At 55.2% G+C, this 24,289-nt stretch overlaps 1 protein-coding gene across 3 annotated transcripts in view; it reads left to right on the top strand.

The window, feature by feature from the left end:
- The window catches only part of HIVEP3 (HIVEP zinc finger 3), a 501,781-nt gene that overhangs the window by 462,041 nt on the left and 15,451 nt on the right, over positions 1–24,289 (top strand). For all 3 annotated transcript variants that reach the window (XM_067725724.1, XM_067725722.1, XM_067725723.1), the window contains one exon: positions 22,008–22,183. In XM_067725724.1, the coding sequence (XP_067581825.1) occupies positions 22,008–22,183 (176 nt within the window). The remainder of the gene's footprint in view (positions 1–22,007; positions 22,184–24,289) is intronic.

Raw genomic sequence — 24,289 nt, 5'->3', positions numbered from 1 at the left:
TGCTCTACTTTCTGGGTACTTGTCTCCATTTTGTCTTCCAGCCACTCATGTTTTCATTTTTCAAGAGTGCTTTCTTTTCTCTGAACGTTCCTTGTAGTAATATCCTGTTCGTATTTGGTTGATTTCAGTATTTTCTCTCTCAGAGGCTATTAACTTTAGTTCGTTTTGTTTTGTTTTTAGTGTTCTTTTCCATTTGGTTTCTGTTTCCCTCAGGTTCCCTTCATCCTTGTGTTCGTTTAGTCTCTTCTCTCAGGTGTCTGATAGCCTCTGCTGTCTTCCTGTGTTAAGAGTGGGAGGCTCAGAGACGGCTGGGCACCTGGGTGTGAGAGCGAGGCTTCCCCGTGACTGCCCATCTGGGCTGTTCCACTGGGGAGGCTGCAGTGGCAGAGTCTTACGTCGTTCTTCTTGGGCGAAGACTCCAGTCTCACGCCTAAAGATGGCAGGGTTCATTTCCCATAGCCTGGGAGCCACAGAAAGGAAAAAGGTGGGAGGGGAAAGGGAGAGGGGTCTCAGCTTCCAGTGATGCATTCACTCCATCCCTTCACTTCTTTGTGATTCACCTGCCCTGCCCTTACCTGGCCTGATGTCCCCCTCAAATGCCTTCCATCTCCCCCTTTGCGGAGAATAAACCTCCAGGCTTTCTCAGGGGTGATCTCCTGGCTGCTGGAGTTGAGGAAGGGATGGGGTCTGACTGCTTCTAACAAGACTTTCCACTAGTCATCCTTATCTTGGTTCCCTCCATCCCCACCTGCAGAGTCCTTGAGGGGCCCTGTGGTGTAAATTGGGTTTGTTCTCACATTCCCTGCTGTCAACTTAGATTCCATTGTCTTGAGTCTGCAAAGTCCTTTTCACCCATCCATCTCTTTCCAGCTTCCACAATTTTATTGTCAGTCTCCTCTCCTGCTCTTTTCTGCTTTGTGGGTTTATTATGCCAAAAGAGAGAGAGAGAGAGAGAGAGAGAGAGAGAGAGAGGGAGGGAGGGAGGGAGGGAGGGAGGGAGAGACAGAGACAGAGAGAGAGACAGAGAGAGAGAGAGAGAGAGAGAGAGAGAGGGAGGGAGGGAGGGAGAGACAGAGACAGAGAGAGAGAAAGAAAGAAAGAAAAAGAAAGAAAGAAAGAAAAAGAAAAAGAAGGAAAGGGAAGGGAAGGGAAGGGAAAGGTAAATAAAGAATGTTTCCCCACCATCTGCAATAACAGACTCCTAGTAGGGTTGTTTTTAAATATGTTTTAGGCACAGAATTCATTCTTCCAAAGAAGTCTTCAGGGAAGGTCACCCTCTCAACCTCCCCCACAGGTTCCTGGGGCCCCTGTGGCACCTTCCTGAACTTCTAGGACTCAGAGGAACACGGAAAGGGCCAGTGTTGTAGGAAGTCTGGAAAGTCCTTGGGCATTGGCCTGAGACAGAATCAGATTCTAGGCCCGCCTGCAGCAGTTACTGGCCAGTCCCTAAAGTAGGACAGTGGTATCTACTTCACAGGCTCCTTGTTAGAATTGAATGGTAAGATACTACGGGCTGTTTTCCCGGGCCTGGCTTAGAGGAAGTGCTCAGCAAAGAGACCACTTCCTTCCTTGCTTCCTTTCTTCACTGTCTTTACTTCCTTCCATCTTCATTTCATCCCACCCCCTTCCCTCCGCCAGCATGACTGTAATCGTCCCCAGGCTCAGGTGGTCTTTCTTCCCAGTCAGTAGAAAGCCGCTGAAGGTGTAAGCCAGGCTATGTCTCTGATGGCTGTGTGTGGACAGCACATCAGGTGGGCAAGAGGTCGAGTGTGATCTATGGACAATAAAAATGAAATCGGAAAAGAAAAATGACACATGGGTTGGGCAGATGGAGAGTCTGACACTAGGGTCCACCTGAATTTTATTAGCTGCAAATCACAGGAAACTTTACCTTTTCCATCTTTGGGTGTTGTTTGAAATGAGGCCTCACGTGGAGGGAGGTAAGTGGGGTGAGTCCTGGAGCTGGAGACTTTGGGCAAATCATGTTTCCTCTCTGGATTGCAGTCTCTCCATTGGTAATTGGAGGATGTGGGAAAGGGCTTGGGCCTTGGAGTCCAGGGCTGGGGACTGTCCTGGCTCTGCCTTTACTAGAGCTGAGGCCTTGGGCAGGCCTTTGCTCCTTGTGGACCCAGGTTTCTCATCTGTAGCATGAATGATGGCCTTGTGGCTTGGGTGAACCATCTCTGGCTCTTGTGATGTGCTGTGTGGGATCTTTCCAGCTCTTGTCAGTCGATGAGCCATTTCAGCTCTGCACCCAATACTTGGGGAAGCTGTTGCTCAGAGGCAGCTTACAGGGAAAGGTCTGGGCGAGGGGTCTGTGCGGGCTGGTTGCAAGCCCTTGTCTCTGCCTCAGAGAAGCTGCCTTTTCTAAAGGTCAGAGAATCTAAGCCAAACTCATCTGCAGGTACCCCTTCCTGGGCAGGAGACCTTGACAGTGTGCCCCGTCCTGAGATAAGACATCTGTTGGGAAGAATTTCCTCTTGGAGCCCAGAGTTGGGTGTTGGGTATTGCTTGCCTGGACACAGGTGAGGAGATGAGGGGGGCAAAAGACATACCAAATCTCCAGAACCCACTCGAAAAATGAGGAGCTTAAAAAAATAAGGAGAGAGCTGGTGGGCAGCCTCTTGGTCTCTTGGAGGAGGGGTCCCTGCTGTGATCTGTCCCCCCGAGCATCCGCTGCACCTTGGTGCCCAAGGAGTGAAGGCCCAGTCCCAGGAGACACTGATACTCTCCAGCGGCCACATCCCACCTGCGCCTGCCCACCTGGGTGCCTTCAGTCATGCTTTTTGCCTCTCTGGAGGTGGAGATTCCTCTCGGTGCTGTTGTGAATGTTAAATAGAATCAGACGCGTGAATCAGCTGTCCAGGGTCTGGCACGCTCCATCCCACCGCCCTGCCAATCAGAGGGGATGAGTGGCATCCTTCACTCCCGCCCTCTGAGCAGAGCTCGTATCTCAGTTCAGCAGCAGAACATGATGAGAAAATCACGGCTTTGGTATCAGCCAGACCTGGGTTCAAATCCTGGCTGTGCTACTGATTAGAAAGTCACTTAACCTCTCTATGGCTCAGTTTTCTCATCTGAAAAATGGGAATAATAATAGTAACCTCTTGATCAAAGTTGTTGAGAAGTAAAGGAAACGAAGGTGTTGGTGTATAGTGTACCCAGCACAGTGTCTTATTCTGCCATGAATGATCAATATTTCCTTACATGATTGTCTCTTCAAGTAAGGGGTCAAGTAATATCTCCCCCTTCTGCAAGCACATTGTGGCAGACTGTAAACACTGAAGCCAAACCCCCTGCGTGGGAATCCTGGCTCTGTCACGGCGACCAGCTGATCTTAAGTGAGTTATGTAATTGCTCTGTGCCTCAGTTTCCTCATCTGTAGGATGGAGACAATAATAGTAATTACATCTCAAAGAGTTCATATGAGGCTTAACGCATGTAAAGAATTCACAGTACATGATGAATAATAAGCACTTAATAGAAGTCCACTGTTATCATTATTATGAAAGCGTCCCTAGAAATCATTTAATCCAAATTCCTCACTTTGCCAGTGAGGAAACCATGGCCCAGGGAGGCGTTAACACAGCACAGCAATGATAGAAGCCAGCCTCTTGGCCTTCACTCAAAACACACCAACAGGAGGAAGGGAGGAAGGCTGTGTGGTGAGTGTGTACGAGGGTACTGGACCTGTGCCATTTCACCGTGACTGTGGTGATGGGAGGGAGGTGGCATTGTGGTGAATCAGGCTGCGATTCTGAAGCACTTTCAGCTCCCGTGAAGAGAGACGTTCAACTCCAGAGGATTCGTTGGGTTCAAGAGATAACAGGGTGGCCTGGTTGGGGAGCCAAAGCCAAGCAGGTTAAGGAGGGCCTCCCCTCAGGGGTGGACCCTGCATGGGGAGTTAGAGCCTGACCGGACAGGGAGACCTGGCATGGCCTTGGATGGAAGCAACATACCCTAGAGAATTCAGGGGTGATGGTTCATGGGGTTGGCAATTTACGCTTAAACAGTTCAGGAAAAAGAAATTTTTTTTAAACTATACTTTCAGCTTTTCTGTATGTTTGTGATTGTTTCAAAATAAAAACTTAAAATAGAAAAGAGAGAGAACCAGTTTGGCTCAGAAGAAAGGAGACCAGGGAAGCCAGGAATTGAGGAGAGTTTAAAAGGGCAGAGGCTGCCAGGGGCCGCCGGGCAGATCTCTGAACAAGTGGGTCAGCCAAGGCCAAGAGAGGAAGCGAAAGGCGTCAGACCAAGGAAGGAGCGGGGCCTGAACTCCAAGCAGCAGTTTGGATCTGTGCTGTGAGCAGGCGTCATGTGTCACCATGGGTGGCTTGCAGACCAAAGAAGGGCAGCCCAGCTGGCGGGAGAGTTTGGGTCCCCAGGAGAGTGTGTCCCAGGGCACAGCAGCCAGCAGAAAGCAGATTGGGCTGGAGCCCGGGCAGCAGGGGGTGGGCGTGCTGGGCAGGCAGGCTCCCAGGAACATAGTGGCAGCAGACAGGGCGGAAACAGGAGCCAAAGTGAACCTAAGGCAGCCAGGGAGAAGCCAGGCTGTGAGCAGGGTCTTGTAACCCGCTGGCGAGTGTGGCCGGCAGACTGGGGCCAGGAGGCCACCAGCCAGGGGCCAGGCTGGGCTTCTGGGGACTGAAGCCAGGAGCAGGCAGGGCGCCTCCCCAGGGAAGACGGCAAGGACTGGAGGCAGCTGGTGGGCCCGAGGGCAGGGAGGCTGGTCCGCAGGCTGTGCTCTTCAGCCGGGGGCCAGACCTTTAGGGGCCAGGGAGGAAAGTGTGCTCGCCCAGGGGGGCCAGGTTGGATGCAGCCTGATTCAGGAGGAAGGGAAGCCATCCCCTAGTAGAGAGGAGGAGACCAGTTCCCGTAGACTTTCAAAGCGTCAGCAGATCTAGCAACTGGGCTGCCTCAAATCCGTCTCTCGGAAGTTTCTGGGACTCGGGAGCTCAGGTCCAGACTCTATAAACCATGATTTTCCTGAGCTTTGTAACCTCCTAGTGGCTGCCCTCTGGCGGCTCTGGTTTCACCGTCAAGCGGTAAACCCTTCCCGGGAGGAGGCAGCTGGGGACTTGTGTCCCCCTCCTTCATGGTCAGGAGTGAGGAGGGAGGAGCCCATGGGGCAGAGTGGAGGTGGGGACTTGAATGGGTCTGGACCAGGAGAACAAAGTGTCCCCAGGGAGCCAGCCACGGGCTGAGCGGTGACCCAGGGGCTCCAGCTGGAGCTGACGGAGGCAGCGGTGCCATGGATTCATACTGGGCAGGGGGCCGTCCCCCGCCCGGACTCCAGCGCGGTGCCCGTGGGGTCCGGTTGCTGCAAGAAAGGGCAGAGCAGTGACCACGGCTATCCGCACGCTGGTCCAGTCTCTCTTCCTTCCCCCTTCTAGGGGCCAGAGTGCCTTTAGTCAGCCAGCCCTTACCTGAGGCGGGGGAGAGGCTACTGTGAACGCAGTGGGGCTTTGCCTGGGCTCTAACAGCCCTGGGCATCCATTGTGCTGGCTCAGATCCCCACGAAGCGCCCTCACCCTTCACCCTCTTCCTTGGGCCTCCTCTGCTCAGTGTGCCTGGAAGGGCCCTCCCAGCAGGGACAACTCACTGAAAGTAGCCGGCTGGGCTCCCCCAGATGTCGGGCCAGCCCTGGCAGGAGCCCGGCCTCCTCACTTGTCTACCTAGTACAGCCATGAGATGCCCGGATGAGGGTCAAGCACCTGGTCCCCGAAGGATGGAGTGAGGAGGCGGTCTGGTTTTCAGCAGGCTCTGCACGCACCCTGACCGTCCACCGTGGGGCCGGGCACCCTCTCAGCACCCCGCCTGCTGCCCGGGCCTGGGTGCTATCCCTCTGCTCGCGAGGAATCAGGGTGATCGCGCCCATATCATGCTGGGAAGGTTGCTTCCGTCCTTGCAGGAATCCCTCACGTGTCTTGTCCCCTCCTTGGACTCCTGGGCCTTTGGCTTCCATCCTCCCTGGCCCACTTCATACCAGGTGATCGTGCACCTGCTTACCCAGGTGAGAGCCTCCTGCAGGCTGTGATGCAAACCGTCAGGTCGATTTCAGGCGGCACCTGGACAAATGCTCCTTGTTACATTTGTCATGTTTTATTTTAATGTCTGTTAGGAATTTGTACCCTGCACGTGCACCTGAGATTTTGTGACTGTGAGCCCTTGGGGTGAAGCTTCGCTGGGGCAGGAAGCTCAGGCTTCTGCTCAGGCAAGCCTGTCTCTGAGCTCAGACTCCTGGAAGGCCCGCGATGTGGGTCCCTGGTGTGGGTTTTGAAACATGACTCTGAGGACCATCACCGCAGGCCTTTATGCAGTTCACGGGAAGCTCACTTCCTGGGGGTCAGGTGTGGCGATAACCGGGAAGGAGGCTGGGCACGCCGGCCTGGGCTGTCTTCTATGGTCTCAGGGAAGACCACTGCGTCTGAAGTCTGACAGACCTGGGAGCCGCCCTGGCTCTGCCCTAACAGGCTGTGTGATGTGGGGCAGACTGTTAGCCCACCTGTGCAGCTGCTCCTGACCTGGAGGGTGATGGGAGCAGTGCCATCTCCTGGGGTTGAGGTGAGGACTAAATGAGAAGACGGCCTCGAACGCACCACCCCAGCGTTTGGAACCAGCATGTGTCTGGAGATGGAGCCTGGCATGCCTGGAAGGAAGCCGGCGGGGCAGGACAGAGGCAGGGATGGGTGGGGTCAGGAGCGTGGCCTCTGGGGCTGGGCCACCTGGGTTGAGTCCTTGCGCCATCACTGCTGGGTATGTGACCTGGAGCAGGTTGTTCAGCCCTTCTGGGCCTCCCTTTCTCGTCTGCAAAGTGGGGAGAGTACTGATGACACAGCCAGGGGCTGTTCTGGGGACTGAACGCTCAAAAACGGCAGCTTGGCGAGTCCCGCAACTGCGCTCCTGCACCTCCTGGCTGGCTTTGCGCCTGTGTCCATTGACCAGGAGGGCTGGGCAGTGCTCAGGAAACACCTCTGAGGACATAGCGGTGAGCTGAGCCTGAGGACGAGGTGCAGTTAACAAAGGCAGAAGGCGGGGGTGGGAAGATTGTTCCAGATGGACGAACTGGCCCAAGGCTGGAGGACCAGGGTGCTGGTGAGGCTGAGGCTGGAGGGGGAAGGGAGTGGCAGTGAGTGGGGGGCGGCCTGAGAGGACGAGAGAGATGGGTAGGCTGGGAAGGGGCCTGGGATGGGGTCACAGGTGTCACTGGGGGATGGGGAAGGACCACTGTCCCTTTTCCATCAAATAAAAGAAGCTATATCATTCATCTCATGTTTTTCGAAGGGAAAGTGGGAATGCACAAATGAAAATAACTATAAATTGTAAACACTCCACGCATTTGGGGCTATTTTGAAATCCCCAAAGCCTGGTATTCCTATAACTCCACCAGACATTTGGCCTTAAAGCCGGCTCAGAAAGAGCCCTTACTAGCTCCCCAGGTCCTTCCAAAGCACGCTGTGGTTGATTACGCCCCAGACTGTCTCCCTAGGCTCCTCTCTCGGCCCCAGCCCGACCCGCCGTACATCCCAGGCTCCTCTGCTCTTGCTGTGACCTCCACCTGGAGGGACCTCTCCTCCTCTCCAGCTCCAGATCCCCACGGTGGACTGTCCTTAGAGCCCAGGTCAAATGTCCCCATTCCACGGAGTCTCCCAGACCTTTCCCCACCCTGCCACTGCCTGCCAGACATCGCCTCCCCTTCCGAAGCCCGCGGACCTGTTATCTCACCTCATCTTGACATTTATTATTTTCCGTTTGGTTCAGACAAATGGATGTTTCCCCTGATGGCCAACGTGAGAGCCCACAGGCAGGGGAAATCCATTTCATACAAAGCGTGTACCGTTTACCACGTGTAAATTTTTCAATGTAGGCGGTGGGCCGATCACCGCGATCTGTGGCTTGCTGTGGTGCCACTGACGAGCTGTGTGGCTGAGAGCAAGTCTCTGTGCGTCTCTGGGCTCAGTTTCTTCATCTCTGGAGCAGAGGCAGCTGTCTCCGCCTCCCAGGCTGCTGTGAGGCTGGAGGACACGTGCGGCATCTGCCTCCACTCTCAGCAAACACCGAGGAGATCTGCAGGAAGCCTCAGAAGGCTCTGTTCTCATTCAGCGGCTCCGAGCTGATTCTGCATCTCGTCTGAACTTCATTCTAGCCGCGGGGTTGCCTTCTTGCCGCCGGTTGCTCTGAAAGGCCCTTCACGTGCTGTAGGTAGCGGTTGTAAGCGACGCTGCAGCCAGACAGGGCCGGCGCTGCGGGAGAGCGTCCCTCGGGCTTTCTGGAGACACGGTGTGCTGACTCAGTTCTCTGCTGGTACCGGGCCTGCTGCAGGGAGGTGCGTGGGGATGGAGTGGTCCTTTGTGAGGAGCTCACACCCAGAACCATCAGGCCCGGACCCAGGTTGGGGGCAGCAGACTCTGGCCTTCGTAGTCCTGGCTCTACTGTCCACGCCTGTGTACGTTTGAGGGGGGACCTCAGGCAACTTACTGACCTCTGGTGACCACTGATTGAGATGCAGCACATGGCCTCCTAGATGGAGCCCTGTCCCACCTGGCAGTCCCCTCGCCCTGCTGCCCCTACCCTTCCACCAGCCTACCCTACCCTCCTTTGTAGTAACAGCAGCCGTTGTCTGTTGAGGGCCTGCTGTGCCCCAGGTACAGAACTCAGCGCTAAGCACTTCACAAATAGAATTTCTAACGCTCGTCATCCCCTGCTGGATAGCACTTATATGTATACACACACACACACCCATTCTCCAGATGAGGGGTGGAGGCTCAGAGAAACGAAGGAACTTGACCATGGTCGCTCAGGTAGTGAGAAACAGAGCAGGGATTCAAACCCAGACCTCTGTGGCTCCAAATCCTGTGTTCTTTCCTTCACAGCCCCCTGCCACTAACTGGGGACCCTGCTTTCTGCATCCTCTGACTCTCAGCCACCTGCGGGGCAAACCCCAGCTGAACCCTGTTCTTACCCCTCCATGTGCCCGTGGCCAGGCCCTGAGTGGACCCCAGTGAATGCTTATGGATACAGATGGTGATGATGGTGGTGCTTCCCCAGGGCCCGTGGTGTAGGACGGAGTTGGCAGGGGGAAGCGTCCTCTCCCCTCTCCCACTATCTCTCCATGTGCTGGAGAACCTTCCTCCCGTCAGCAGCATCTTCTAACGCCAGAAGAGCCAGAAGGGTGCGTAATCCAAAAAGGAGCCTTGAGAGATTGGTGCTCACTGGCTGTGTGACCTCGGGCAAGTTACTTTACCTCTCTGAGCCTCCGTGTCCTCATCTGAAAAAGAGGAATGCCATTACCCACCTCACCGATTTCTAGTAAGGGATAAATGAAGTCCTATAATTTGGAAGATGTCCAGTAAGTGCTGAAGGATCACAGATGTTTGGTTTGTATTATTATCACTGCTGCTCTGTCCAGTGCAGAAAAGGGCTGAGCAATAGTGTCAAGTCCAGTAGCCAGAGGCAAAGGCATCATGGGCAACTCTGTCAGACTGGAGGCCTGATCATAAAGGTGACATGGAGCTCTGACCAATGAGAGTGTTGCTTCATACTCAGGTAGACCATAAAGACCCTTCTGAGACTGTGTCAGAAGCTGTAATCTTTTGAGACTTGCAGCCCCAGGGTGAGCACTGGAATTAACAGAAACGAGGAAACCGGCTCCCAGAGGTGAAGGCTGTAAGGGGACTGAGGAGAGCAGAGCGTGACAAAGGCCACACAGGAGATGCCCCACTGTGTGAGGTGTAGTTCCCAGTCCATGAAAAGTGTCTTCAAGGAGGTTCAGAAGCTTCTGCTTGCCCTGTACATCAGATGATTCCAAAAGGGCCATGTCCCTGGTGACCAGCACCTCATTTTCGCACCCTGGGTTTGCTTTCTCACGTCCGGCGCCTGGTCATGTCTGGTTCACTGCGCTGGGAACAGATGAAGTGTTCTCTGCTAAGTGGTCAGCACATCTGCTAATCTCTGACAAGGCTTCATAGACATGGCATTTCTGAAGGCTAACCCAGCCAGCAGTGGCAACAGTCTGATCTCAACGTACGCGCTCCGGAAGCTTTCAACAGCCGTGCCTCTCACCCTGTCTCCCTCTGTGCAAAGTATCCAGCCCTTCTGTCATGCTAAGAACTGTCCAAAGCATAGAAAGCTTTTAACTGAAGGGGAGGTGAGATATGATCGGTCGGCAGGAGCTCACGTCGTCCGTGGACCATTCCTGCTTGTGTCTGTGCCGTGACCTCAACCCCACATTCCAGTGGTGAGGACGCTAAGTTGGCTGCAGCTTTGGTCAGTCACTTAAGGTGAGGGGTTGGTGAAAGGCTGTCTGTAGACATAAAGCTCATATGGTCCAGTCTACCAGCCCTCCCTGGGAAGTCTTTTTTCCTGTTTTTCAAGTGCAAATAACCAAATCCCTTTTTCTTAAACTTGGAATTTCTTCTAAAGCTGCTCCCCATCTTGCACCTCTATCATCCTGATATAAATCTGACAGTTCGGTTAACTTCACTGAGGCTTTCATGACCCCTGCGTTTTCTTTATTGGGCCCTGATCCTTTATCGTACTGATTTCCAGCTCAGTGACTGTGCTGTGTCCATTTAGATTCCAGCTAGACCTATTTACCTCAAGTCCAGCCTCCCTCCCAGCATAGGACTCTATTGATATTTTGCCCCAAATCTTAGAGGTCATTTAGTCTGTGCTTGCACACTGTCCATGGTCGGGAGCTCACTACCGCTCAAGCTTGCTTTGTTCCAAGTTTGTTGCTCTGGGGTTGGAAAATTCTTTTTGAAAATGAGCCCAGATCTTCCTCCCTATCTTGGTTCTGCTTGTGGACTGAGCTACCTCCCAGGAGGCTGGCAGTGGTTGCACCTGTGACCTAAGGTATCTGTGGGCAGATTTTCCATGAGCCCGGTTTCTCTTCTGCTCCCAGCTGGTGGGGAGCAGATCTCCTCAGAGCAAGGGCCAAGAAGGTGCCTGCCATCATGGGACAATTAGAATGGCCTCTCTTTCCTCTTCCCATAAGATTCGAGTCTGTGAGTCTGAGGCCTGAACACACAGCCCACTTGTGTGTTCTGCAGGTTGAAGCAGCCAGTGATGCCAGCCAGCCCCTTCTTGAGAAGGGGTCTGACGTGCCTCGCAGCAGCTACCCCAGTGCCTTCAGACGTTTGGGACAGCCTTGCCACGGTCGTTACCTCCAAGTATTCCCCAGCACAGAAATGATACCTTGCATCTATTATGGGAATTTAATACAGTTCACGGCCTTTTCTCATCTTATTTGCTTCTCCAGGCACATGAATCTCTGAGCATCGAGGAAACACTGAGGTTTCCCAGGGTGTGGTGACACAGCAGCTCATAGCCATTGGCCCACAGGCATTGATCAGGCACCCAGTGTCTACACGTATTTCATCAGCTGCTACCAGATGGCCTCAGTCAGGGTCCCCTCGAGCTGCTGTTGCACGCAGCCCCAGAGGGCTGCTTCCAGAGCAGGGCTGTAACTGAACACCTTCCCCATCCCCCTCTGCCCACAAGACACAGGCCAGGCTTTTGCGCCAGCCCCTGAGGTTTTTCTAAGCCAGCCTCCATTCTTGCTTCTTGCCATATAGAATCATGCCAAGGCTTCCACAGTATAATTCCTGTACCACACGCCTACCACAGAGTAAACACTCCACAAATACTAGCTGTTTCTTTTTCCATGACAAAAGAAACACCTCTGACCCTGGCTGACTTTCTTTTTAGTGTTTTTTTAGTAAAGAATAAGACATGCATTCAATCTCCAGGATCTGGTCACTTCCCCATTCTGGGCCTGTTTCCTGTCTGGGGAACAAGGAAGTGAAGCTGGGAAACTAGCTGACCATAGTCCTGCATCAGGCCGGGCTGGCTCCAGCCACAGTGGGTGCAGGGGGTGGGGGGAGCAGTCTCTGGGTGCTCTGGGCCTTCCCATCTTAAGAGGGACAACCTGGAGAGGTTGGGAAAGTCTGGGGAGGAATCTGGAATCCATCATGAGTGTGCCTGTCGGAGGCCTGGAGCAGAGAGATCTTGGGTAGAACGGCATCCTTGGGGCACTGTCGTGTGCAAAGAGGGGTTGCACTAAACAGAGCTCAGACTACAGAAGGTCAGCAACTCTAGCTTATTAGGGGGAGAGCTGCCCAGAGGCGGAAGGTGCTGCCTGGGACACCGAGGGACCCCAGGTGCCAGAGGTAGCTGCGCCCATGGTGGGGTGTGGATGGGCTGCCCTGAGAATGACCACATCAGAGGATGCACGAGGCCCCTCCCACCCAGGAAGTCAGAGGTTTTAAGGTCCTTCCGAGCATGGTTGTGCTTTAACAGTAATTTCAAATTGATTTTAAATTCACAGAACTCTTTTTTACGAAGTTCGGTGTACATAGATGCCTATTCTGCAAAGCAGCGCAGTGTGGTGGGGCAGGTGAGGGCCCAGACCCTGCTGCTTGGTCTCCCCCGCCATGAATCCTGAGCACACTGTGAAAGTCATTGTTCTAGACCCTGCAGGTCAGGGCCTGCTGAAAGCTGGGGCACCCCCACGTAATGGGCACCTTTAAGAAGTCCACTCCTCCTCGGTAGTTTCATTTCTCTGAACACGACAGACCCAGCTTCTGGCATCCTGTCTCCCTCCCTAATCTCGCCGTCTGGTCGGAAACGGGGCCTTGGCTACATTCTTCGGACCTGAGCTGGCTTCAGCGCAGGTTGGCTGCCTGCTCGGTGGTTCTTGGGCTTCTGCACTTGGTCATGCACTGCACAGCATCTCAGCTTTATAGTATCCATTTCTTTAGAATAAAAGTCACCTCCTCTCCTTAGACCGGTGCTGGGCATCAAGACCCCTGAGCTCCTGTCTTCCGGGTAGCTGATGCCGATTGCTGATGACCCCCTAGAATGAAAACTCACACCAGGAAAAGCGAGGAAAGGGCCCAGATGGCACACACGCAAACCTGCAAAATGGACGAAGGCTGGCCTCCGTGGTGGGAGTCCCGGAAGGTGTGAAAGAAGGCTCCTGACTGGCTCTCCCCTCCTGCCCCTGTCAGACAGCCCCAACTTCTCAAATCTGTGTCCTCTTTCCGCCCGCCCTTGCCTCTGCCGCGGCTGGGGCTCTAGACAACTACAACACCACTCCCCAGCTTCCAGGCCTGTCAGCCCACACCATTCTCCACCCTGCACCAGACGGGGGCTCCCAAAGCAGGAGTCTCACCAGTCAGACCCGACTCACCAGGAAAGACCGGGATGAAAAGCATTTCTTCTGCAAAAGCCACCTAAGGCCCACCCTGCTGGTCCTCCTCTGATCCTCCATGGCACTTGGTACGTTGTCTGGGTTACGGATTCTACCTCTTTGTTTTACAGTCCTTTAAGTAGCTGTTATTCACACTCAAGACTGAGGTCAGAGTCTTATTTAGCTTTGCGTTTCTGGGCCAGGCTCAGACCAGGTCTTAGTAAGTATTGTTGAGTAAATACAAAGAATACTGCTTAAAATAGACCCTCCGCTGGTGGGCTCTGAGCCCGTGCTTGTGTTACATATGTGCCGTGGAATTCCGGGCACAGCAGGCCTGTCCCTGGACAGCACATTAAATGCCCTCCATCCCGGATGTAGTGATGTGATACGATTTCTGCAGAACCCTGACAAAACGAGAGTCTGGGATGTGCCCAGAACCTGGCGTGAACTTCCCCCATGACCCACAGCTCAGCCTCCCCAGTACATTTGTCACCAAGGGGTGTGTTCCCGACCTCTTGGCAACTGAATATTTTTAGCAAATACACAGCTCAGTGCCAACTGGCACTTGCTCCTCTTCCCACAGACATCCCTTCCTTTTTGAGCTTCACCCGGAGAGCAGCGCGTCACTGCAGACAAGCTGGTGGGCTCGCTGGGGCCGGACCTCCTGGGGGCCAGTGACCGCCAGGAGCCGACCCTGAGCCTCCCTTCATGGGACACAGGCTGCCCGCAAAAGTGGGCCTCCGAGCAACAGTGTGGACGTTGCTGGCCGCGTCTTCCTCTCGCTTCGCATGATTATATCCGAGCTGTGTGCCCCTGGGGGAAGGCATATTCGGCCACAAGATCATAATAAAAACAGACATTTGACAAGACTTTAAAATATCCAAATTTGGAGAAGAGGTGACAGTTTTATGATAAAATATTGATCTATGAAAACGTCAATAATATACATGCAGAACAGCCTCCTAGGAGCTCAGATTAGGAAGGTCACTCGGAGGTCATTGAGTTTATCCCCTCATTTAAGAGAAAAATGAAGCTTGGTGGAAAGAGAAGTCATGGGTTTGAAGGTCAGACAGGCATCTACTGGCCGCATGACCTTGGGGAAATCTCTTTGAGCCAGAAGTTTAGCTCTGGGCTATTTCTGCCTCTCGTGTTTTATTTGCCTTAAACTGTGTTTTTAAAAGAGGAGATTTTTTTTATATTTATTTATTTATTTATTTTTGGCTGCGTCAGATCTTAGTTGCGGCATGCGGGATTTTTGTTGCAGCTTGTGGGCTCTTCGTTGCAGCGCGTGGGCTTAGTTGTCCTGCGGCATGCGGGATCTTAGTTCCCCAATCAGGGATCGAACCGACGTCCCCCTGCATTGAGAGGCGGATTCTTAACCACTGGACCACCAGGGAAGTCCCAAAAGAGGAGATTTTAAGTCTTAGAATTTAATAGCAATTAAGCACCTGGTAACTTTGTAACACGTGACCTGGTTTCAAATTCTGACTCTGTTAACTTACCGGCTGTGTGACCTTTGGCAGGTTACTTAACCTCTCTGTGACTCCATTTTCTTATGTGTACATTGGGATGATTAGAGTCCCTGCATCAGGGGGCTGCCTTGTGGTTTAAATGAGGAAAGGTATGCAAAGCATTTAAAATAGTGGTTGGCACACAGTAAGAGCTATATAAGTGTACGCTAATATTATTAGTTTTCTAAAAATCTGGATTTGTGGTTTTCTTGAAAACCTGGAAGATCTGACAGCCTCATACAACACTTGGCTGGAAAGGTGTGTCCACTGTTCCTTTAGCGAGGGACTGTGCGCTGCCTTCCAGCTCACTTTAATCCCGACCCCTCCCCCCTCCTTATACCTCCTCTGTTTTGCACAGTCATGTGGCCAGCTCACCCCACCCTCCCATCTAGTGTCCTGAGCCTCCATTTGGTCAGGGATGAATATATCTATTTATATTTTTTGGATAAATATGGAATATTTGAAGGATAAATATATGCATTTTACAGCATTGTTACAGGAGCAAACAGGCTAATACGCTGAAAGCTGCCTCTATCAGTGAGCTGCCATAACCACTCATTCCCTCCTGCTCTAGGGCCTCCCAGCACTAGCGATGGGGAGCTCACTACCTCATAGAGCAGCTTCATCGCTGAGTCTTCGTCATATGCTGAGTCCAAGAACAACAACTCACCCATCATCTTGCCTGAAATGCCATTTAATTTCCACCGCATCCCCTCTTTTGGAATCTGGAGCAGAGGATGTGTCACCTCCTTTGGGAGCTGTGCTCTGAGTTCCCAAGTGCTGGGTGGAAGCTTCAGGTTTCAGAAATGCCTGCCAAGAGTCTAGAGCCACAGCCCAAGGGGTCATGTGCTGAATGATCGAGAGTCAGGCAGCTCAGCATCTCCAGTTGCAGGATTGGAAGAGACGCGGCTGAAGGCAGGAGGGCAGACTGTGTCACGCATAAGAGCACTGGGGTCAGACCTGGGTTCCAGTCCCTGCCTTGCCACTTTCTAGCTGCCTTGTGACTTTGGGCAAGACACACAACCTCTCTGTTTCTGTGTCCTTCTCCATTAGATGAAAATAATAAGACCCTCCTGATTAAGGGGTTGTGCAAGATTCTTTTTTATTTTCCTTTGAGTCCGTGAGTCTTAGACCTACAGCATAAGAATGAAAAGAGATCCAGAAGATTCTGGCAGCTCCACACCCCTCCTGGCAGCCTCACTTACCTCCTGACCCAAGGCAGTGGAACAGAAAGCTGCTTCCATGGGAGGGTCCAGGACCCCTGGTGCTGCGTGACCTCAGGCAGTCAAGCTCAGGGCCCCTTTAACTAAGACATTCTGGAATCCACAGAAACAGCTCTTTTTTTTTTTTAAGAACAAAACCAAGCATTTTCCAGACTGGCTGACATCCCTGGCTTGTCAGATCAGCAGAAGACGGGCAGATGGTGGGGCTCAAAGAGCCATGAGTCAACTGTACCCAGGCGGTGAACTGTCTTGCAGGCTCAGAACAGGCAGGAGGCTTGGCGGGCGCTTCTTCACCGGGTGAAGGGCAACCTGTGGCACAGGCCTCCAAAGGGCAGCCTTGGGTGGAGGGTGGGGGGGGCCAGCAGACCTAGGAGACAGGACCATGCCCCTGGGGTCCCCACCATGCTTTTCTGGCTTCCTTCCCTGGCTCTTTGCATGGCATTTTTCTGCAGCTGTCAACACCCTCGGTCCCACCCAGAGCTGGTGGCCTTTCAGGAAGGGCTGCAGGGAGAGTGATGCCGTTCTCATCTGTCTGTGGTGTTACAGGACCCTGAGAATCTCCATGAAGGAAGTTGCTAAGGAAACTTGGTCAGCATCACCTAAAAGCATCCGTGCAGCGTCGGTGCGGGGACGGGGATAAGTGGAAAGATCGCTGATGGTGTGATCTTGGCCATGTCACTTGAACTCTTTGGGCCTTGGTTCACATTTCTATAAAATGGAGACAATGGCAAAGGGCTGATGGGAGGACTGAATGACGTCAGGCATGTGGCGGTGGTTGGTGTATCTCAGGGCAAAGTTTGACTATTCCCAAGGGAGGGGAAATGACTTACCCAAGGTCACCCAGCAAGTTCACACAGGAGCCAGAACTCAGACCCAGGTCTCATGCTGACTTCTACCTTCTGACTTCTAGCGCAGTGGTTCCTACCAGAGAGTGGGGAGTGTCCAGCCAGCCAGTCCACCATGGTTACAGGGGCACTGGCTGTGTGCCGCGTCCATGGGGAGCCCACGGTGTCAGGCTGAACTTGTGCTCAGGGACTCTTGGAGTGGGAGCGTCTCCGCTGAGAGTCTCTAGCAGACGCGAGGAAAGAAGGCCTTGGCTTGGCTTTCCTCTGTGCAGCGATGAGGACCGAGCACTTGCTGGGTACCAGGCACTGAGCTAGGCCCTGGGGATGCTCTAGTGAATGAGGCAGAGGTGCCCTCCGCATGGGGTTCATGGGGACTATGCTGTGAGAGGCCACACAGTACACACAGCTTGACAGGCACCGTGAAGGAGGAGTGGCGGGACCCCCAGGCCCAGGGGTGTGGGAGAGGGCTCCGAAGGAAGGGGCCTTTCGGCAAAGCCCTGAAGGAAAGAGGAGCTGGTCAGTAGCAGGCGGGGGGGAGGGCGAAGGCCAGAGGAAAGGGACTGGGAGGCACGGGATGATGTTCAGTGTTGTTGATGGGGAAGTGCAGGTAAGAGAAGAGCTGGGCCAGCTGGTGCCCGGGGCCTTCTGCGCCCGTTGAGTGAGGGGCGGGGCTTTATCCTGAGAGCGGTGGGAGGAGCATTGGATGGTGGGCCCTGGGCTGGGAGGAGTGTATTTGGGGAGAGCCCCCTCTGGATGTTTTGTGAGGAAAGGATGCTGCGGGTTAGGAGAGGGGATGGTGGCCTGGGCTAGTGGTGGCAAGGAGGTGGGCCTCCCTGGAGCATATGTGGGACGCGGCATTGACGGGCTGTGGTGATGGAGTGACAATGAAGACTGAAGGAAGTAGAGGCACCAGGGACGCTGGCCTGGCCACCATGGGATGCGCATGCCGTTTACTGACACGGGGACCCAGGAGGCGGTAGTACAGGTGGGGGGACGTGGAAACATGGTTCAGGGCACGTGGGCTGTGAGGTGCCTAAAGACCACCAGGGAGACGCCGAGGGGGCAGTTGGATGCAGAGCAGAGGGGTCAGAGCTGGAGAGAGAGACGGGAGCCATCAGCATCCAGGTGGAAAGTCAGGCGTGTGCGGGGAAGCTCACCTGGGGGAAGGTGTGCGGGGAGAAGAGTGCAGGTTGGTGCCTGGGGAACACCAGCATGGGAGGCGGGGGTCAAAGAAGGAACTTGCAGAAGAGACCCGGTCACCAAGCCAACAGGTGTCTCCAGAGGGCGAGCAACAGGGCAATAACGCCTCTGCCACTTGGATTTAGCGCCCTGTGTTGTTGGCAAGAACAGTCAGCAGGGAAGCTGGGCTGGGGCAGTGAGGAGGCATGACTCTGCCAGCGTGACGGCCCCTTCCAGACTCGGGCTGAGAAGGGAAGCAGACGGAGCGGTCGCTGGAGTGGGCTGAGGTCCGGGGGACTTTGGGGTTGGTTTGTACCAAGAGAATTGAGCTTGTGTCCGTGTTGGTGAGATGTGTCCGAAGGCGGAGACCTGAAGCTGCTGGGGAGAGGGTGGGACCTTATAGAGAGGGGCCTTGCACAGGCTGGAGGGGCTGACCGTGAGCTGGGAAGCTGAGGGTCCAGCTCACAGTGGACAGCTGCCCCATACCTGTCCCTGGACTTGGCCCTTTGGGAACCACAAAGCTGTACAACCCCAGTGGCCTTCAAGGAGCAGAGAAGTCAACAGGCTCCAGGCTGGCCAACCAGGACTGCTCTCTTCAAGTCTCAAGACCCGCAGTGGCCACCCTCCTCCAGATAGCCACAACCTGGACCCTCCTGGCCGCCTCTTCCTCTAACCTCTTTTCTCTGGCTCCCAAATCACATTCTCTCCTGGTTCTCTACCAGGAGATCTCTGCTTGGGGTGGCTTTTAGTGCCATCTTTCCCCCGCCCTTACATTTGGGTGCCTCCTGGGCCCTCTCATTGCCCTCTTCCTGTTCTCATACTCTCTTGATCTCAACCTACCTGCCCCAAAGCCCGTCCATCCCCCACAAGGGGTGACATGCGCTAAAACAGTCTGCTAGGAGGCCACCCAGACACGCGTGTGAGGGGAGGGACGAGGGCTTCATCATTTCCCAGTCCTCAGAGTCTGGAAACCAGGGGCCCTGCACTCTCTCCCCCGTCCCATCTCCAGCCGAGCCGGAAGCTCTCAGGACCCAGATCCCAGCCACCTGGCCTCTCACGCGGCCTCCAGGGATCACTTGGGGTCATAGCGGGAAGTGTCAATAGCTTTCAGGAGCCTCCTGGGGCGGCTGGCCCACCCGCTGGGCCTCAGCGCCGATCTACGTGTCCCATCCTGAGTCCCATGGATTTCCAGCTGTGTACTGGACATTTCCTTAACTCACACTCAGCCGTTAAGGACAAGGGTCCCGTATCGCTTCTCTCTAAGCCCGCGGATGGTACCACCTGAGCTGGCCAAGCTGAAAACTTTCGATCTTTGTTACTCCTTCATGGTGGCCCCTGCGTCATCCAGGTGGCCACCAAGGCCTGTAGATTCTACGTCCAGAAGGACTTGAATCTCTGTCCTAGAACACGTGCCTTGTACCCAGATTCTAAGCCTCTCTTCTTCCAGACCATTCCCTATGGTGCCAAGGAAGCATCTTCTCTTTAGACTTTGTTTATCTTTAATAAAACTTTGATCAAGTCTCAGCTTCTTAGCATGGCATTCAAGGCCGACGGTGACCCAGCCTGTCCTGCCCACCAAACACTCCAGGCCTCTTAGCACCCGTGCCTTTGCTTCTGGGGTCCCTGCCTGGGGTCCTCCCTTCCCGCCTCCGTCTCTCAGCATCCTCTCTGGCCCCTTCCAGCCCAGGCTCCTCCTTTGTGCTACCCAGCAGGTTGTGCAGGTTGTGGAGTGTGACAGAGTGGTATCTGGGGTTACATACATGCCTCCCCACCCCACCGCCAAGTCAGGGCACCACCCACAGAGGGTCAAGTGAGTCCTTTCTCTGTGTGTGTGTGTGTCTCCATTCAGGCGACCGCAGGTGGTTTAAGCTCGCTGTGGAAGGAGAACGAAGGGGCTGAGAACAGCCAAGGTAGACGGACCCTAATGCCTTCTTCTGAATTGGCTTGAGCACAGGGGGAATCCCACATGTGGTACAAGTCAGGGCGGCTGTGGGCCTGGGTAGGAGGGGGTGAAGGAAGGGGGACCCCGACAGCGCCATCATCCTTGGAAGTGGGGGGCTGTCACGGACCTGCCAAGCAGAGCCAGGTGGAGGTTGGTGTCCAGTGCCAAGGGGAAACCAAGCCATCCTCGCTTCTTTCTTCTCCAGATGGGAAAAGGGCACCCCAGCTCAGACTGGGTCCCCGGGGGACAAAGGGACCTAGGAATTAAAACCCAGGTAGCTGGCTGAGGTCTGGGGGGCGTGCTGCGTGAGGGTGAACTGCTGGCATGGGGAGGCGAGACACCCCCTGCCTGCCCCCAGGGTGGTCTCCCTAAGAGCAAAATGAGTCCCTCTCCCCTTAGCCCCCCATGGCCTTCCACGCCTCCCCTTGAAAGCAAGACGGTGCTTTGTCCTGGATCAGGGCAAGAGTTGGCCCCCAGCCTGAGGACTGGGCGCCTAAAACTGGCCCATCGGGACCCGTAATAGGAAGAAACGGTGGTTTTAGACAACTTGAGAGGCACCGGTTGGCCAAAGCTGAGGCGATCCACTTGTGCTCTTGGAGAGCAGTCCGTGCGTGAGTGTGTGGGCACACGCGTGTGTGTGTGTGAGAGAGAGAGTGTGTGTCACTGTGTGGGTGGGGTGAGTGTGCCAGTGTGTGTGTCAGTGTATGAGTGTGAGTGCATGTGTTTGTGTGTGAGAGTGGGGAGGTGGTGTGTGTGTGAGTGTGTGTGTATGTGTGTTGGTGATAGCTGTGCCGCTGCCTGCCAGCTCCCTCCCTCAGAGTTCCCTCCTGCAAGCCCATCCTTGTGGCATCCTCTCAGCTGTAAGCTGATGGCCCCAGTGGAGCAGGACTGAGTCCCAGCCGCTGTCACGTCCTCACCTCCCCCCAAACCCCTTCCTGCCTCTCTGCACCACCCCACCCCCGAGTTTGGGTGCCAACTCCTGGCCAGGGCCTGATGTGCGGGGTGAGTGTGGGCACAGGCAGGCCTCCTGCAGGCCAAGAGACCACACCTCCCCCAAGGCACCCGCGCCGTCAGATCCCCAGGCCTCGTGAGTCAGAAAGCTCTTCTCCTGGATATGCCAGGATCCCCTCCCTGGACCCCGTCGCAGCCTTCCATGTCCCCATCGAGACACTCACACATCCACAGCATTAGGCCAGCGTGGCATTTCGACAAGTAGGGTATCAAGTGAGCCTGTGAGACTCGTGGGTTCCTTCTGAGTGTAAATAAGAACATTCTGATTCTGGGCCACGAGCGCAGTGGCGCTGAGGCCCAGCAGGTGGGCCAGCCGCCCCAGGAGGCTCCTGAAAGCTATTGACACTTCCCGCTATGACCCCAAGTGATCCCTGGAGGCCATGTGAGAGGCCAGGTGGCTGGAATCTGGGTCCTGAGAGCTCTGGCTCGGCTGGAGATGAGACGGGGGAGAGAGTGCAGGGCTCCTGGTTTCCAGTCTGAGGACTGGGAAATGATGAAGCCCTCGTCCCTCCCCTCACACACGTGTCTGGGTGGCCTCCTAGCAGACTGTTCCAGCGCGTGTCGCCCCTCGTGGGGTACGCACAGGCTTTGGGGCGGGCAGGTTCAGCTCAAGTTCTGTCCGTTTCTGGCTGTGGGAGCCTCAGGCTCTTAAGGGCTCTTCATGGAGACTGTGATTGAATTCGGGCAACGTGCCCAGCACAGAGTGAGCACTCCGTCGATGGCGGCTACCAGAGCTGTGGTCGTTATCTGTTTTACTCTGTTACACGGTGGCCCAGAGCGGCTGCTCTTTGGGAGCAGAAGCCGGCCCTGGGGCCGGGTCTGGACCAGAGGCCCTCTGTGCCCCTGCGGCTTCCCTCCTGGCAGGGAGCACCAGAGTCTGCCGCCTCCGAGGGAGAGAAGGGGGCAGCCTCCCTGTGTGAGGGCAGGGCAGGTGCAGGGCTCCGTGGCGGATCCCCCCACCCGTGGTTCTCTTTGCTCCGCGTCTGCCTCTCCCGATGCCCCTAAGGGCTGGATGCAGCCAGGAAGCGCGCGCATCTTCTGAGGTGGGAACCTGCCTCTTCTCCTACTTTTTTGTTCCTTTACCATGACGCCTGTTGCTCATAGGTACAAATCAAACGAAGAGTATGTATATGTGCGAGGCCGCGGCCGAGGGAAATATGTTTGTGAGGAGTGTGGAATTCGCTGCAAGAAGCCCAGCATGCTGAAGAAACACATCCGCACCCACACTGACGTCCGGCCCTATGTGTGCAAGCACTGTCACTTTGCTTTTAAAACCAAAGGTAAGAGACGGTCAGCGGGGCACTGGCCCTGCCCGCTGCAGGGAGCTCCCCTCTGGGAGCCCCAGCACAGAGCCCGGGGTCCGGACCTCTCTGCCTGGGGCCTGGGCACCCCCGATTCCTGGGCTCCCCAGTGACAGAGCAGCCGCCTCCAGACTGGGCAGTGGCACCCCTCGGCTGCCCTGCCCGTGCTTTTGGATCCCACGCCGGCCCCTCCACCCTCCACCCGTGCGATTCCCACCACGGCCAGGCGGTGGCACTCTCGCACACAGTTCCTGGTTTTGTATTTGATCTCATCACCCCTTCCTTCTGCATGTCTCCTTAGCCCGTTATCCACCGACCCGATGAGCTCCAGCATCCACACTGGTCACTGCCGCTCTTGAGTTTGGAAATCCTTTCCACCCCGAGCCACTTAACACACTCGCATGGTCACCTCTCATGCCACACTTTGCCCCTGCCTCCACCCCGCCTCACCACTCAGACCACGTTCCTGCCCCGTCCAGCTTCTCTGCACCTCTTGACACAGGGCCGGGCTCTCCCCGACCCCCCGAACGGCAGCCCTGTCATTCCTGCCCCCGACACTGCACAGCAGGATCAGCTCAGGCTCTGTGAAAGGAAGGAAGACTGGCCGGTGAGGGTACGCAACCAGAGCTCTGTGATGGGTGATGGAGGTGGCCAGGGCCACTGCAGCCACCCAGGACCCGGGTGTGGACCAGTGAGGCTGTGTCCACGAGACGCGGACCGAGCTCGTCTCTGCTCCTTCCATCGGCTGCTCCCGCAGGGCAGGCAGGAAAGGCATCGCAACCCGCTTCTTCCTTCCTAGTAGCTGAGCAGACTGAGGTGCCTCAGAGGGAAGCCTGGGGCTCTCGAGCCCCTGGTGGCTTCAGCCTCTCGTGCTTCGCAGTTTCCTGGCTCAGGGTTGGGCACGAGGGTCCTGCCTTCTCCTTTGGGCAAGTTGGGGGCCTCCACACCAGCCCCCACCAGAGCCACGTGGTTTTTCAGTAGCTGGAACTGGAGAGCTTTGACGCCTGTTGACCTTCCTTTTGTTGGCAAAGCTGCTCCCAGAAAGAGCAGTGGGCAGTGGCTCTGAGGAGGGCCCCTCCGGGTCTTTGAGCCTTCCTTACTTCCCCCTCCTCTTGCTGGTCCCTTCCGTTCTCTTGGTGCTAGGTCAGGGGGCAGTTTATCTCATCCCCTCGCTCGTGGCCCCCTCTCTGACCGGGTGCCCATCTCTGGTCTCCTGACCCCGTTAGGCTGCCCTCCATTGTCCTCTCACCATCATTCTCAACTGGAGCTCAAACTTTCCCACCAAGGTTTTGGTTTGCATAGAGGTGAGCATCCTCCTTCCTCGCCCTGACCCTCTTCTTTCTTGGTGTCTCGTCAGCAGCATTCCAAAGGGCATTCAGAGAGAACTGGTAGGCCTGGAGCCCTGCTGTGTCCAGGACAGCTCACCTAGCATGCCTCAGTCCTGGTCGTGGGCTCTGTCCCACACACGCCCCCTACAACCCCGCTTTCTCTGGCCTTAGGCGGCCAGTTGGGACTTTATGATGGAGAGAGATGGGAATAATCCCTCAACAGTTCAAATAACGGCCTTTGACTCTGAACACCAAAAACCTTTTTGTCCAAGCCCCACTTGACGGCGCAGAAAATGTGTCCCTCAAAACAGAAACGACTGTTAAAGCCGGAGCTGTAACTATAAGCCAGGACCCCTGCCTCCTGGGCATCACCCCCGCCACCGTCCTCTCTGTGAGCAGTTGCCCCCTTGTCTGGAAGGAGTGGCAAAATCAGGTGGCCAACCAGGTGGCGTCCAGAGTGGATCACAGCTGCTGGCCCTATTCCCAGGGCGTGCCCAGGGGACCACACCATTCTGTTCTCAGCATGGAGAGCCTGGCCCTGAGAGTGCCTCACGCCAGGGCCATGAAGAGCTGCCTGCCACCGTGGAGAACCGTCATCCTGCCACGTGAGACTGGAAAGCCCCACGGGGCTGAGTTCCCAGCCAGAGCAGTCTCCCAGAGCAATCCCTCTTCAATTCCCTCTGGCTTTGTTGAGAGGAAAGGCCTGGTCTTTTTCTGTCAGGTCTGAGAGGCCTGGGTCCCTGGCAGGAACACCCCT

The sequence above is a fragment of the Pseudorca crassidens genome, chromosome 2 (assembly GCF_039906515.1).
Source record: "Pseudorca crassidens isolate mPseCra1 chromosome 2, mPseCra1.hap1, whole genome shotgun sequence".
Classification (NCBI taxonomy): Eukaryota; Metazoa; Chordata; class Mammalia; order Artiodactyla; family Delphinidae; genus Pseudorca; species Pseudorca crassidens.
The sequence above is the reverse complement of the archived record's forward strand: the minus strand, read 5'-3'. Positions and strand labels throughout refer to the sequence as shown.